Source organism: Nycticebus coucang, chromosome 2 (genome assembly GCF_027406575.1).
Source record: "Nycticebus coucang isolate mNycCou1 chromosome 2, mNycCou1.pri, whole genome shotgun sequence".
NCBI classification, from domain to species: domain Eukaryota; kingdom Metazoa; phylum Chordata; class Mammalia; order Primates; family Lorisidae; genus Nycticebus; species Nycticebus coucang.
Window position 1 is genome coordinate 182,281,409 of NC_069781.1, and position 13,157 is coordinate 182,294,565.

General features: G+C 56.3%; 1 protein-coding gene across 1 annotated transcript; it reads left to right on the forward strand.

Moving 5' to 3' along the window:
- The first annotated feature begins 1,072 nt into the window (after nt 1–1,072).
- Nucleotides 1,073–4,894, forward strand: FOXF1 (forkhead box F1). Its single transcript, XM_053554043.1, has 2 exons — nt 1,073–2,182; nt 3,445–4,894. Exons 1-2 carry the CDS (start codon nt 1,201–1,203, stop codon nt 3,603–3,605), a joined length of 1,143 nt encoding a protein of 380 aa, XP_053410018.1. The 5' UTR covers nt 1,073–1,200; the 3' UTR covers nt 3,606–4,894.
- The last annotated feature ends 8,263 nt before the right edge of the window (nt 4,895–13,157 follow it).

Consider the following 13,157-nt stretch of genomic DNA (forward strand, 5'->3'; position numbering starts at 1 on the left):
ATGTATGTGTGTGCTAAGTGTGTGCATAAGTACACGAGAGAGTTAGGTGAGGGAGTAGGCCAGTTGTTCCGGGAGCCTGTGCGGTTTTGGTCCCTGCGGGGCCAGAGGGTTCTCACTAACCCCCATCCGGCACGCAGCGCCGGGACAAAGCAGCCGCGACCCGCCCTGCGCTTTCGTTTTCCGCCTGCGGTTGGCCCGGGCTGCTGCCCGCTCACTCGAGCGCTGCTGGGCGAGTCCGAAAAATCCCGGGCGCGGTGCAGTCCCTGCCGGGGCGGGGAGAGTGGGTAGGCGGTCCCTCGCGGGGACTTAAGCCGATCCGCCGCGGGGACCCGTAGCCGAGCCGGCTGTGCTGGCGATGGTCACGACCTAACGGCCACCACCGCCGCCCCTGCACTTGCGATCTGCCACCCAACTGTGCGCGTCGGAGAAGGCCCGGGCCTAGGGCGCCCTTCCCGCCGGGCCGCCCTGGCGGAGAGAGCGGGGGATTGCGCGCGCGTCGGGGCTGTGCCGCGAGCCGTGGGCGCCTTAACTCTTGCTCGCCAGGTTGGTGGAGGAGGGGCTGGTTCTCCAGGGGCCGCGAGGAGGCGAGAGTGGGGGCTCTTTAAGCGTCCACGCGGGGGCCGGAGGAGGCCGGGAGGGAGGGAGCTCCTGGAGGGTCTTGCGCCCGCCCGCTAGACGCCGCCGCGCGGAGACACAGGGAAAGCGGCCTCGGCTGCAATCGTGGAGCCGAGCGCCGCAGGCGGCGAGGACCCAGCGCTGCTCCCGGCCCGGGCGCACGCCCGCAGGCCCTAGAGGTGGTGCCTCCCCCGACAGAACCCGGGCGGGGCGGGGCGGGGGGGCGGGAGCTTCCGTGCTGCCTCGGCCCCGGCTGCCCTCCGCCTCAGCCCTGCTCCTTCCCTGGTGGGAGGGCGAGAGCGAAAGAGGGAGGAGAGAGTCGGGGGAGGGGGCGCTGAGCCAACCGCCGGCCGACCCAGCAGCTCCTCTGGGAGGGCGGGCGGGCGAGCGGGGGAGGGCGCGCCGAGCTCGCTCCGGAGAAGCGGCCGCGGATGACGGCAGAGGTGCAGCCAGCCCCGCGCGCGCAACCCCCTCCCCCTCGTCCTCCTCCCCCCTCCTCCTCTTCCTCCTCCTCCTCCTCCTCCTCCCGGCTCGTCTGCTGCGCAGAGCAGCGGCGGCAGCGGCGGCGGCGGCAGCAGCCACCCGATGTCTTCGGCGCCCGAGAAGCAGCAGCCACCGCACGGCGGCGGCGGCGGCGGCGGCGGCGGGGGAGGTGGCGCGGCCATGGACCCCGCGTCGTCCGGCCCGTCCAAGGCCAAGAAGACCAACGCCGGCATCCGGCGCCCGGAGAAGCCTCCCTACTCGTACATAGCGCTCATCGTCATGGCCATCCAGAGCTCGCCCACCAAGCGCCTGACGCTCAGCGAGATCTACCAGTTTCTGCAGAGCCGCTTCCCCTTCTTCCGCGGCTCCTACCAAGGCTGGAAGAACTCCGTGCGCCACAACCTCTCGCTCAATGAGTGCTTCATCAAGCTGCCCAAGGGCCTCGGGCGGCCAGGCAAGGGCCACTACTGGACCATCGACCCGGCCAGCGAGTTCATGTTCGAGGAGGGCTCCTTTCGGCGGCGGCCGCGCGGCTTCCGAAGGAAATGCCAGGCGCTCAAGCCCATGTACAGCATGATGAACGGGCTCGGCTTCAACCACCTCCCGGACACCTACGGCTTCCAGAGCACGGCCGGTGGCCTCTCGTGCCCGCCCAGCAGCCTGGCGCTGGAGAGCGGCCTGGGTATGATGAACGGCCACTTGCCGGGCAACGTGGACAGCCTGGCTTTGCCCAGCCACTCGGCGCCCCACCTGCCCTCCAACGGCGGCCACTCGTACATGGGCAGCTGCGGCGGTGGGGCGGCTGGCGAGTACCCACACCACGACAGCTCGGTGCCCGCCTCCCCGCTGCTGCCCGCCGGCGCCGGCGGGGTCATGGAGCCCCACGCTGTCTACTCGGGATCCGCGGCCGCATGGCCGCCCTCGGCCTCAGCGGGGCTCAACAGTGGCACCTCCTACATCAAGCAGCAGCCTTTGTCCCCCTGCAACCCTGTAGCCAACCCCCTGTCCGGCAGCCTCTCCACGCACTCCCTGGACCAGCCATATCTGCACCAAAACAGTCACAACGCCCCAGCCGAGCTGCAAGGTGAGTGGGGGCTGAGACTGCTCAGCCCTAAACCTGCTGGCCTCCTTGGGTGAACCCACCTCCTCCTCTGTGGGGCAAACCCCATGCTGGTAGGGAAGGTGCCAGCTGCCCATGGTGCCTCAGCCCCACCTCTCCCACTTGGAGGGGCCAGTGCATCAATTTGTTTCTCTTTCTGTTCCAATACCCTACTGATGGAGGCCCCAAGCCTGACCAGGTAGGCCCATTGTTAAGAAGTCCCAGACCCCAAAACTCTCTCATACCTCAGAAAGTTCCCAGTGTGGAGCACAGGTCCCAGCTGGCCAGCTGGCCCCCACTCCCTGGTGGTCACCCCAGCAGGCTGCCTGGAGAGCTATCTCTGTACAGGGCCTAGGTGGAGCAGAAAAGTTAGGCCCAAAGCCACTTGGGCCGCACTCAGAGGCTCAGCTCCAGCTTTTCAGGCAACCAGGCCTGGCAATGCCACGGCTGACTCCCAGGGCATTGTGTGGTGAGAAAGGGGTGGCCAGGCCTGTTAGGGTCAGAGCTGTAGGCCCTGAGACTCTTTGTTTCTCGGGATCCAGGTTTTCAGGCCCCTAGACGCCTCCACCCTAAACACAACCAGCCATCTCCTCTTCTGAACCCCCAACCTCAGTGCCCACCAGCAGCCTCCCACACCTAGTTGTGGAAAGAGGCTGGAGTGAGCACAGCAGGGGCTATGGGGGTCAGCCGTCCGCAGCCTGCGGGAGGTAGGAGCAGGGCCTCCTGCTTTAGCTATTCCAAACTACTGGACTCTGTTCTCCAAGGGACCCTTCCTCTGGGGAAGCCTCTTCTCACAGCTGGTAATGCCTCAGCCTCTCCTTCCATAAAGGCCTCTTTGGCCTCTGGGGTTCCAGAGGTTGTTGCCTTGGCTGGGGCTGCCACCAGAGTTAAGGCCGCTAGGACCCTGCTAGAGTCCGCAAAGCAGCCAGACGCCCTCACCCCTTCCCCTGCAGCTTCAGGAAGCCCCCAGCACCAGGCTGTGGTGTTGCCAGCTACACAAGGTGGCCAGCACTGCTGGGAGCCAGACTCTCTGCCAGGGCTCCGGGATCCTTCCCGAATAGTGGAGCTGAAAGGCCTTGCTGAGGCCGCCGGCCTCACCAGGGGTTGGGAACTCTGGAGACTGCTGTGCTTTGAGTGGGGCTGGCCTGGTGAGCATGGCTGTGTGTGAAGCTGCTTCTCTGCCCTGAACTCTGGCCCCCAGCACTAACTCTTCTACCTCCCAACCCTTTTTGTCACCCATCTTACAGGCATCCCACGATATCACTCCCAGTCCCCCAGCATGTGTGACAGAAAGGAGTTTGTCTTCTCTTTCAACGCCATGGCATCCTCGTCCATGCACTCGGCCAGTGGTGGCTCCTACTACCACCAGCAGGTCACCTACCAAGACATCAAACCATGCGTGATGTGAGGCTGCGGCCCTGGGCCCTCCCGGCACTGGACAGCCGGCGGCAGGGACCTCAGAACCCGGCGCAAGAAACCGTTTTATTCTCGAGGTATAACCATTGGCAGAGGACAAGGGTTCGACTCTCCCCAACCGGATTTTATGGAAAGGAATCCCCAACAGAAAGACCCAGCACTATGGTCGTCACCTCCTTCTGACTCCTTAAAATTTTTTTAAAATGGTGATGGTGGGGTCTGATCTGACTGCAGCTGTCGGAAAATAAGTGTTCTTGATCCTGTTGAAATCGACTGAGAAGGTGCTGTGTTGGGGGAAAGCCCTGACATCGAAACAAAAATTCTGCTGAGGTCTCCCCGCTTTCTCCCCTCCAATGGCAAAAGTGGGGGGAGATTTTTAGAAGGAAGGCAAGCATGTGAGACCAATCATTATCAAATACCTTTATTTTTTGGTCGGATATTTATCTTTTTATTTTTAATTTTTTGAAAGAATGTCTCGGAATGCGCAAGTCTCCCCGTTAGAGCCGTCTTTTGCAGGAGGGGGTAGGGACCAGAACTTGAGTTCCTCCTCCCCACCTGGGAAGCCTCCTCCTGAAACTGCAGGTGGATCTCTGTGCGAACAACTTGCATTTCTGAAGCCACTGTTCGTCCTTAAAAAGAAAATAGTAGGAGCCGAGGAGTGGGCCTCTGCCTTCCCTCTTACTTTCCTCTTCTTCCTTTCCTTCAGCCTCTTTTGTTTTGTCTTGAATTTTATTTTGAGTTTTTTCAGTGGGTATTTCTCTCTCTCCCATCGCTACTGTAAACTTTCTGGTCCAAGAACGAGCCCAACGCAGCAAGAAGCAGGGACTGGGAAAGGCCCGGTGACCGCAAGTGTTCAGGATTGCGGTGACTCAGAAAGGTTAAGGCACTTTTAAAACTATAGCAAAACTCATCTGTTATTTATTCTATTTTCTTTCCATAATAATCGAAACACCTTGTAGTCTATTCTGTTTATCAGTATTAATGGTGTAACTTTGTTGGCAATATTTGCCGTGTAGAATTTTTTTTTTTTAGATAACCATTGTAAATTTGAAACAAAGACCAATCTGTGTAAAAACAAATTTCCATATGTTTTATATAAATATATATATAAATGAAGGACTACCCTCCTTTTTTAGTATTTTGGCTGCTGGAGTGCAGCGTTTGTGACACGTATTTTAAATTTACTTCTGCACTGTATAAAATGACAATTTGAGGATGTTTTGCCTTTTGTGTATTTTTTTCCTAAAAAAAGAACAAAAATAAAAATGTATAACATTTGTACTTGGCCTTTAAAATTGTATCAACTAGAAATAAAATCTCATGAGTATTTGATTGGGATCGAGATTCCAGAATATCTTCCAGACCCCCAGCTATGGAGAGAAATAGGCTTTGGATCTCTAGATTTTGGAAAATTTACAATCTGGGTAATTCTGAATACTTCTTTCTTTTTTCATTTTTGGCGAATCTTCTTTTCACTCTTCATTTCAAATTGCAGCAAAAGCTGGACAAGAGGAACTATTTTTCTTGGCTTCTGTTTTTTAAGAAGAGCCCTCTGCCCCCTAAATGTCATTTCTTGTTTTAAAGAAATAATCAAGGGTTTAAAGAAAAACTGTGGACCTCTTTCCCTTGGGGAAAACCAACCAAACTCTCTCTCTATACATAAATGTATACATTTACACATATATGTTCACAAATATATCTATATACACATATATATGTATATGGTTATAATATATTATATATCTGAAATGTTATATATATTTATGTATGTAAAACCACTCCAAGACTAACGAGGATTTTACTTTTAGTTTCAAACTTTTTTGTTACCGTATGCTAGCTATAATAATTCATGAATCAACTTCGAGATTTTGCTCCAATTTTTGTCTTATTTTGTTTTAGGTCTTGGTGTTCAATCCTTGGTTTTTCCCAATTGAAAATTGAGTAAAATTTGAACAAGGCAAGGCTTAGTCGGTGGGAGAGCAAGGTGGCAGGCTCGTTTCCAAGCCGCTCACATTTCCCCACTAAATCATATGTTGCCCTTTTCTCAGAAAATGTACCCACGTCTTCCACTCACCACTCTCTTTCCTACGCCCCTGTACGGAGGAAACAAACACAAAAGTCACATTGTTGGTGCAGCCATTCCAGACCCACCGCAGTGTCTCCGCGTGGCAGGGTCCTGAGTCCCTGAACCTGGTTCTTCTCAGATCTGACATTTTGGACGTGGCGGTAATTTCTCCGGTGCTCTGTTACATCAAAATTATCAATAAACTTGCCCGAGCAATTAATGTCCCAAACTAACAGCTGTCTATAAAAACGAGATAAAGGGGACAGGAAAGGCCGGCGACTCCATCCCTGAGGGCCCCGGTGGCCAGCACAGCGCGCGGTGGCCCTGCGCTCGCGGAGCAGGTTCGCGGCGGGCCGGGAAAGCTCGGTCCTCCCTGGCAGAGCCGCGCTCGGCATCCTAAGGCCTCCCACCAGCGCCCAGGAGACACGTCCGCAGAAGAGCCTCCTGGGGGCTGGGGGCCCTCCCTGTCTCCGCCGGAGACTGCGCCCCAATTAGGACGCGGCTGGGGGAAGCCGGCTGATTAGGAGAAACCCAACGCCGGCCCAGGCCTTCTGCAGCCTCCAGCCCCTGCGCCCACTAGATTGGCGCCATGGCGCCGCGCGCCAGAGGCCTCCGTGCGCCCTGGTTGTGCGCGGCCTTGGCGCCGCTGGCCTAGGGTCCCTGGCGGCGACAAACCCGTTTCCTGCTCATCTACCCGAGGCGACGTCACCTAAGCGGATCTCCCAGCACACCCGCGTCTGGGGCCCGGTGGGTGGGAGGTGCCCTGATGGGCTTGTGTAGGAAAACTGGCTTGGATGACCAAATCTGGCCTTTTTCCCCTGGACTGACCTGAGGCCTGGGAGTGAGAGGGAAAGTCCAGCCGTCCCGCGAGGCGCTCCTGGTTCCAGGCAAGCCCGGAAGGGTCGGATTTCGCAGGCAAAATAGCCTCCGCACCCACGTTGGATTTTCCGCGTTGTCGCCGCGGCCGCGCGGACACCGTGTCCAGTCGGGCTGATTGAGTCTTCCTCAGGGGCGAAGCACCCACCGCCGTGCCGCTGCCTCCGAAGCGCACCCACATGTGCAAGTCACAACCTTAAAACGCAAGGGCTCCTGCGTCTGGGGCTAAGTCACCGGCCCTGCGAGGGTAAACGGTAATCAGAGGCATCCCGGCGAGAATGAATTCAAAATCTTTCCGCTTACTTCAGGGGGTTTGACCCGGAGACACGTAGCCAAGATGCCCTGCGTTATGTGTATGTTATGCCCCAGATAATGACAGGTCGGAGGAGGGGGACGTCAAGGACAGCTGCAACCGCAACCGGGCTTCTGTGCGTGGATTACACAGCCCGCTGACGGACGCTGCGGAGAACCGTGTGAGGGCAAAGCCCTGGGCGCCCACGGGCCCTGCCACTCGCCCATTGCAGGCCGGGGCAGCCCAAGCCCCTCCAGCTGCGTGGCCTCCAGGCTCCCCAGACTCAAACTTCAGGACTGTAGGCCAAGCCAGGCGGGACCTCAGCGTGGAGTCGCCCCCTGGGTGGCAGGGCCATTTACTGAGAAGGTGCCTGGCCCAAAAGTTCCCTTTTGTCTTTGGGGCTGGAGGGTCAAGGGCAGGGAGCGGGTGGCTGGGTGCACAGGGCCTGGCTCCCCGCCTATGAGCCACCCATCCCAGCAGCAGCTTCCACGGAAGCAGTGGAAAGAGGGAGCTGGGATCCCTGCTCTTCTGGCCAAGCACCTCTGAACCTCAGTTTCTTTCCCTGCTAACCCCCACCTTGATGCTTCTAACTAGGGAACAAGGCAGAGGCCTTGTTTCCTGGTCTCAGACCCGACCCTAGAGATCTGGGGTCAAGTGTGTATGTCTGTTTGGGGGGTGCACTGTAACAGGCACAAGGGTCCCTGCTTTACCAGGCCTTCTGTCAGGGACTTCAGTGAGCACCCTGTTTGGTCATGGCTGAAGCCCCAGGGGAAGACTGCTCTGTAACTCCAGGCAGAAATTAAGAGATGGTTTGAGTTTGGGGCTCACCCCAGACAGAAGTTAAGAGATGGTTTGGGTCCGGGGCTCACCCACATCTCCTCACCTCACCAGCCCCTGTTAGGTTGGGGGGCAGTCAGAAGACCCCAAGCTTCCCCTCTGATGGTGATTCTCAGCCTGGGAACCACCCTCACCAGAACTATTCAGGGTGTCTGCTGAAACTGTAGTTTCTGGGGACACTGAGAGCTATTGATTAGAATCTTTGAAGGGAGAACCCTGCAGCCCCCATTTTCACAGGCTGCCAAGTGGTCCTGGTGAGTGATAAGGTTTGCACCTCTGTTCTCCAGATGCCGGCTCTGGTTAAGTCTGCTCTGCTGCCCCCAGCCTCCCTCCTCTTCTTTGCCAGTGACAGAGGCCAGCAAGGTGAGGCTCACCAGCACCACGTCTGTGCTGGGCCCTGGGCAGGCCACAGCCTGGACCTTCCATTACTCTCCCTTTTGGGGATGGAGAGGCTGAGCTCAGGGAGGGTGAGAGGTAGGATTTGGAGGCTGACTCACAGAGCTCCTGACATCCCTTCTCCTCCAGCCACAGGGCCTTGTGGGTAAAGGGATGTTGAAGTGTGCTCTGTGACCAGCCTCTGTTGACTTCCAGGCTCCATAGGGAGGTGGCAAGGCATAGGAGACATGGGGTTGGGGTCTCTACACACAGCGCTCTCAGAGCCTCCCCTGCCTCCAGCTGAGCTAGGAAGGGGCTTGCCCGGATGGGACGCCCTTGTTCCCCTCAGGGCCCCTGGCTGTGGCTCCATACTGGAGCTGCAGCATGGTCCCTCAGCAAGCTGCTTTCACTTGTTTCCCCATAGGCCAGCAAGAAAAAACCTAAAGCAAAAGTTGGCACTTAAGACAAAGGGGCCAGCCGGCAGCACATGTGATTGCCTCCCTACTGGGTTTCTGGAACCTTCCTGGCACAGGGCCTCCCAGAGCTCTGGGCTCTGTGTTAGGTGAGAGGCCCTTCTTCAGCGGCTCCCACAGGTAAGGGCACTGCCCCATGGGCCAGCAGTGTGGATGCGGGGGCAGGGAGTGGTGAGCCCTGAGGCCTTGTCAATCAGGCCCATCCTTCAAGGATGAGACACACCTTGGGCCTTTGGCAATTACACTTCTCTGCATTAGAGGTGGGCGGGAATGAGGAACTCCCCATGCTCCCCAGTAACACCACCAGCACAGACAGGATGGGGACCAGACACCTGAGACCCATCCCTCCCACAGATATAGAACACTTGTTTTTGCCATGGGACTAGACCCGATCCATGGTGGACAGGCTGTCACAGACTGACAGGCTAGTGCCTGTCACCCTAGCTTGCTGGATGAAGTAGCAGGTGTGATGGAGGCAGGAAGTGTGCTGCTTCAGCCTCTCCTTTTCAGATGAGAAGTTGAGTCCATGTACCACACAGCATCTGGGTACAGAGGACCATATCCTGCTGGGCCATCCACCATTTTCCAGCCCCAGGATACTCAAGGTGATACGGACACCTCAAAAAGATGATGTCACCTAGGCCAGGGCAACACAGAATGTTCTGAATGGCAGGGCCGGGGCAGCCTCCCTCCAGCTCCTGCAGCATGGGCTATTTGCTGGAAATAAGGAAAGGAAGCCCATGCAGAGTGGACAGAATAGTGGGGTCCAGGAGTAGGGTGTCAGCAGGATGGCAGGTGGGTCGGGGGAGGAGCTCCATGCTGAGCCTCTCTGAGCAGCTCCTTAAAACCAAGGACTTCACACCACAGAGAAGGCACAGCCCATGTGTTCCCTGGCTATGTCCTGGGTTAGGGCCATGTGCCACATCAAAGTGAGCTGGGTCCTCACGTGTCCCTAGAAAAGGGTAAAAAACATTTCTGGATTTGGAAATTTCCCCCAAAGCAGGCCGCGGAGGATGAGCTCGTGTTTCTGAGTTTCTGTGAGGCAAGCGGCCCTGGCCAGCCTGTCTTTCTGCTGGGAAGCCAAAGCCGCAGGGTCGCCACACAGGGCAGGCGTCCTCTGTCCAAAGGAAGGTGGCGCAATCAGCAAAGTGGTCAGGGGAAGGGAGGCAGAGCCTGGGCAGTGGGGCCAGGGCAGCAGGGCCGGCCTCACTTCATGTGATGCCCACCCAGGAGAAAGCTCAGGGTTAGGAGGCTCCCTTGGGAAAGAGAAGCAGCAGCTCAGGTCGCTGGGGTCCCGCTGAGAGGGGAGCATCTGACGGGTCCGGGGGATTGTGCCCCAGGGCCGTTTCTCTGCGATGGGGCAGCGCCACCTGCCGTCCACAGCGCACACTGCGTGTGGGGCCTGCTGTGAAGATGACCAAGGCTGGGCTGCTGCAGAAGCGGACGGGGCTGACTTTGTATTTCAGACCCTTTGACCTTCACGAAGGGGTAGCCGGCCGTGTTTGGGTGGTAGGTCAAACAAGTAAATTAACCATTTCCTAATTACACAAATGATAGGGCTTATTTAAGATAAACTTAAAAGAAGAAAGTAAAAATTTCATTCCTGAGATTGCTGTGCTGGCCCAGGACCCACATCCTGGCACACTGGTTCCCAGAGAAGCAAACGATGTCACTGCAGCCAGAGGGCAGGGCTTGAGTCCTCACCCTGCCTCACCCTAACTCTGTGAGCTTGGGCAGGTGAATCTCCTTTGCTTGCCTCAGCTTCCCCATCTATACCATGGGAATGTGGTAAAGGCTTAAATGAGCAAATAATCTATGAGGGGCTTACAGGTGAAGAAACTGAGGTGCAGAGAGGGCAAGCACGTTGCTGGGGGTCACATGGCCGTCACACACTAGCTGTCACGTGCTGCAAACCCTGGTGTGGGTGGTTTTGCCACCACGTTCTTCAGCCATATGACCCCTTTATCCCAACAAGCTGCTGTGGCTTCCACTTACCCACAAGGCCTGCTACAAGCAAGCAAAGTTCCTTGTCTGTCCTCCCTCCAGGGAGAGGACGGTCTTCTCCCTACCAGTGGGGGCTCTGGGGGTTGGCCAGTTCTGCTGTGAGGCCCTAGGCCTAGTGAGTCACAGAACCTCTCTGAGCCACACCTTCCCTGTCTGGAAAATGGGGCACAGCACTATGTGCCTCCTTGGATTCTTCTAAGGGTTAAATGAGTTAATTCATCCTCCAGTACAGGGAAGGGGGCTAGTTTGCTCACAACTCAGCACCTTGGGGCCTGAGTTTATTGCTTCCAAGTTATCCAAAGTGCAAAATGTCCACATTACACGGTCACATGTCATCTCCAATTTTAACCTTTATGATTTATGGGCATCAAAATAAAGGGTTCCATTCATGGGAAGAAATCCTGCTCTGTTAGAAGGAATGGGAGTGTGGATTCCCCATTTAAAAGTCTCTGCTTGTTTGAAAGATTGCCCAGATGGTCTCCGGTAGGAACCTGGGATGACCACTAAGACTAGCTAAGCTATTGGACTTGGGAGGAACTGGCTGCAGGCGAGAAGGAGGGGACTGAGAGGGGCTTGCAAACTCTCCAGACCTGTGGCTTCACCACACCCTGGTAAACAAATGGACAAAACTCTGCCTTGGTTTCTTCAACTACAAAGGCAGTTGAATGTGGAGCAATCTCACCCTTGGGCAGGGGGCAGCTGGTGCCCTCGTACAGTGGGCTGTGTAGTGACATGCACGGCAGGCAGGACAGAGTGGGCAGCCTTAGCACCCACCGCTCAGGGCCCCCTGCAGGCCTCTGATGGAGCAGCCTGGATACATCTCTGCAGCACTGCACGCCCTGTGATCTGCCTGGTGGAAACTGCCCAGCCCTCAGGGGCCCTGCTTTTCTGTTCCAGAAACACCCCGGATTTGTGTTCCCCTTTCTACCTCAAGTGGCAAGTTAGGAACTACCCACAAGGAAGGAAAGGCCATGGACAATTCTTCCCAGGCTACAGTCAGCTGCAGTTTGGAGTGCATCACCCTCCCTGCTCACTAGGGCTGGGGAGTGGGGGGCTCCTCCCTCTGTGCCTCAGTTACCTGCCTGTGAAGTAGAATGTCCCTCAGAAGTGACCGTGAGGATCAGGTGAGATTATACATTTGTGTATCAGTAGATCATTTATATAATGTTATATAATTAATAACAGAAATATAAACATTAGTATATGTAAATGCATCATATAGTTTATAAATATGTGAAGGGAACTGGATAAAGGGGACATGAGCTCAGCAAGCATCATTTTCCAGGGGCAGGAGGTGTGAGGATTACAACCTTGGAAACAAAGTCATCTGTAAGCCAGTGCCTCCTGGGGGCTGGACAATGCTCCCAAGAAGATTAGAAAGGGTGAAGGGAGGGAATCCTCAGGTTTGTTCCTTTGGCAAAAGGGCAGAAAGCTCTGCTCACGTCTGTTAGCAGGTGCTGTGGGAGGGAGGTGCTGCAGATCAGCCACCCAGGGTGTGGGATCAATTAGTGATGTCTGCTGGGTTCACCCTGAACTCACTGTCCCTAGACCTGGCTCTGTTTAAGTGTTGCTCTCTCTAACATTTTGTCCTCTGTCTGCTCTTTGCTAAGATGTAACTCTTGTGTTTTCTCTGGGCAGGTCCCCTCCTGGGGCTCTGTCCTCTGGCCTTTCTTACTTGCTATGTCTTCATCAGTTTCATTACGTGGGTTCTGGGGAAAGGTGCGGGCAGGTCACTGTTTGAGAACTGGGGAGGCCAAACAGTGCCCAGGGGATACTGGGGGAATGGACCTTCAGAAGAGGTGGGCAGCCCTTGTCTGGGAGGGCAGGCTGCCGCGGCGGAGCCGAGGGCCTGTGGGTGGGATGGGGACCGAGAGCAGCAAAGCGGGAAGCCAGCCCGGTTCCCGGGGCAGAGGGGCCAGCGCCCCAGTCTTGGCCTCACCACTGCTGGACTTCGGGTCCCTGGACAAGTCCCTTAAGTTTCCTGAGGGCAGCTTTTTACTTTTGTAATAGTCCCCATTTGTGTATTTTATGACTCTTCCCGGGATGCACCACCAGAAGGCAGGAGAGCCTCGGAGCAACAACAACCTCTGTTGGGCTCAGCTCTGCCGGATGGCAGCAAGGCCAGGTGGGAAAAGTCACTTCCTCCTCTGAGGCCTAAGACTTTTCATTTGCAAAATCAGGGAGAACATCTGTCCTTATGTACAGTGTTGAGACTGTGTGTCCGGCCCTGGCCCTCGGGAGCCTGTGACCTGTGTGTCTGCCTCACCAGGCAGCCAGACTCCAGGATGCACGCGGTGGCTGTGAGAGGGGCAGGAGACCACTGTGAGCCTCGTGTGGCCCCACAGTGCCTGTAGGGGCAGGCGACACTCTGTGAAGAAGGCCCACCTTGGCTGTTGCTCCAAATATGACTTAATACACATCATGACCATAATGTCAGGGAACATGTGGAGCTGTAGTGGCTCCCGTGGTGGAGAGGCTGTTCTTTTTCCTGCTATTTCCGAACTCTGCATATTGCCCCTTTAGAGCCCCGCTGCACCTGCACGTGGCTGTGTGCAGGCGGAGGGATCCCATGCAGACAGTCTTCTCTAGAAATCTCAGGACTGGATCCATCTGTCAGATGCT

Coding starts and splice junctions, on each gene's coding strand:
- FOXF1 (XM_053554043.1), top strand. CDS start 1,201: ATGTCTTCGGCGCCCGAGAAGCAGCAGCCACCGCACGGCGGCGGCGGC. Junction 2,183..3,444: donor CGCCCCAGCCGAGCTGCAAG/GTGAGTGGGGGC, acceptor CCCATCTTACAG/GCATCCCACGATATCACTCC.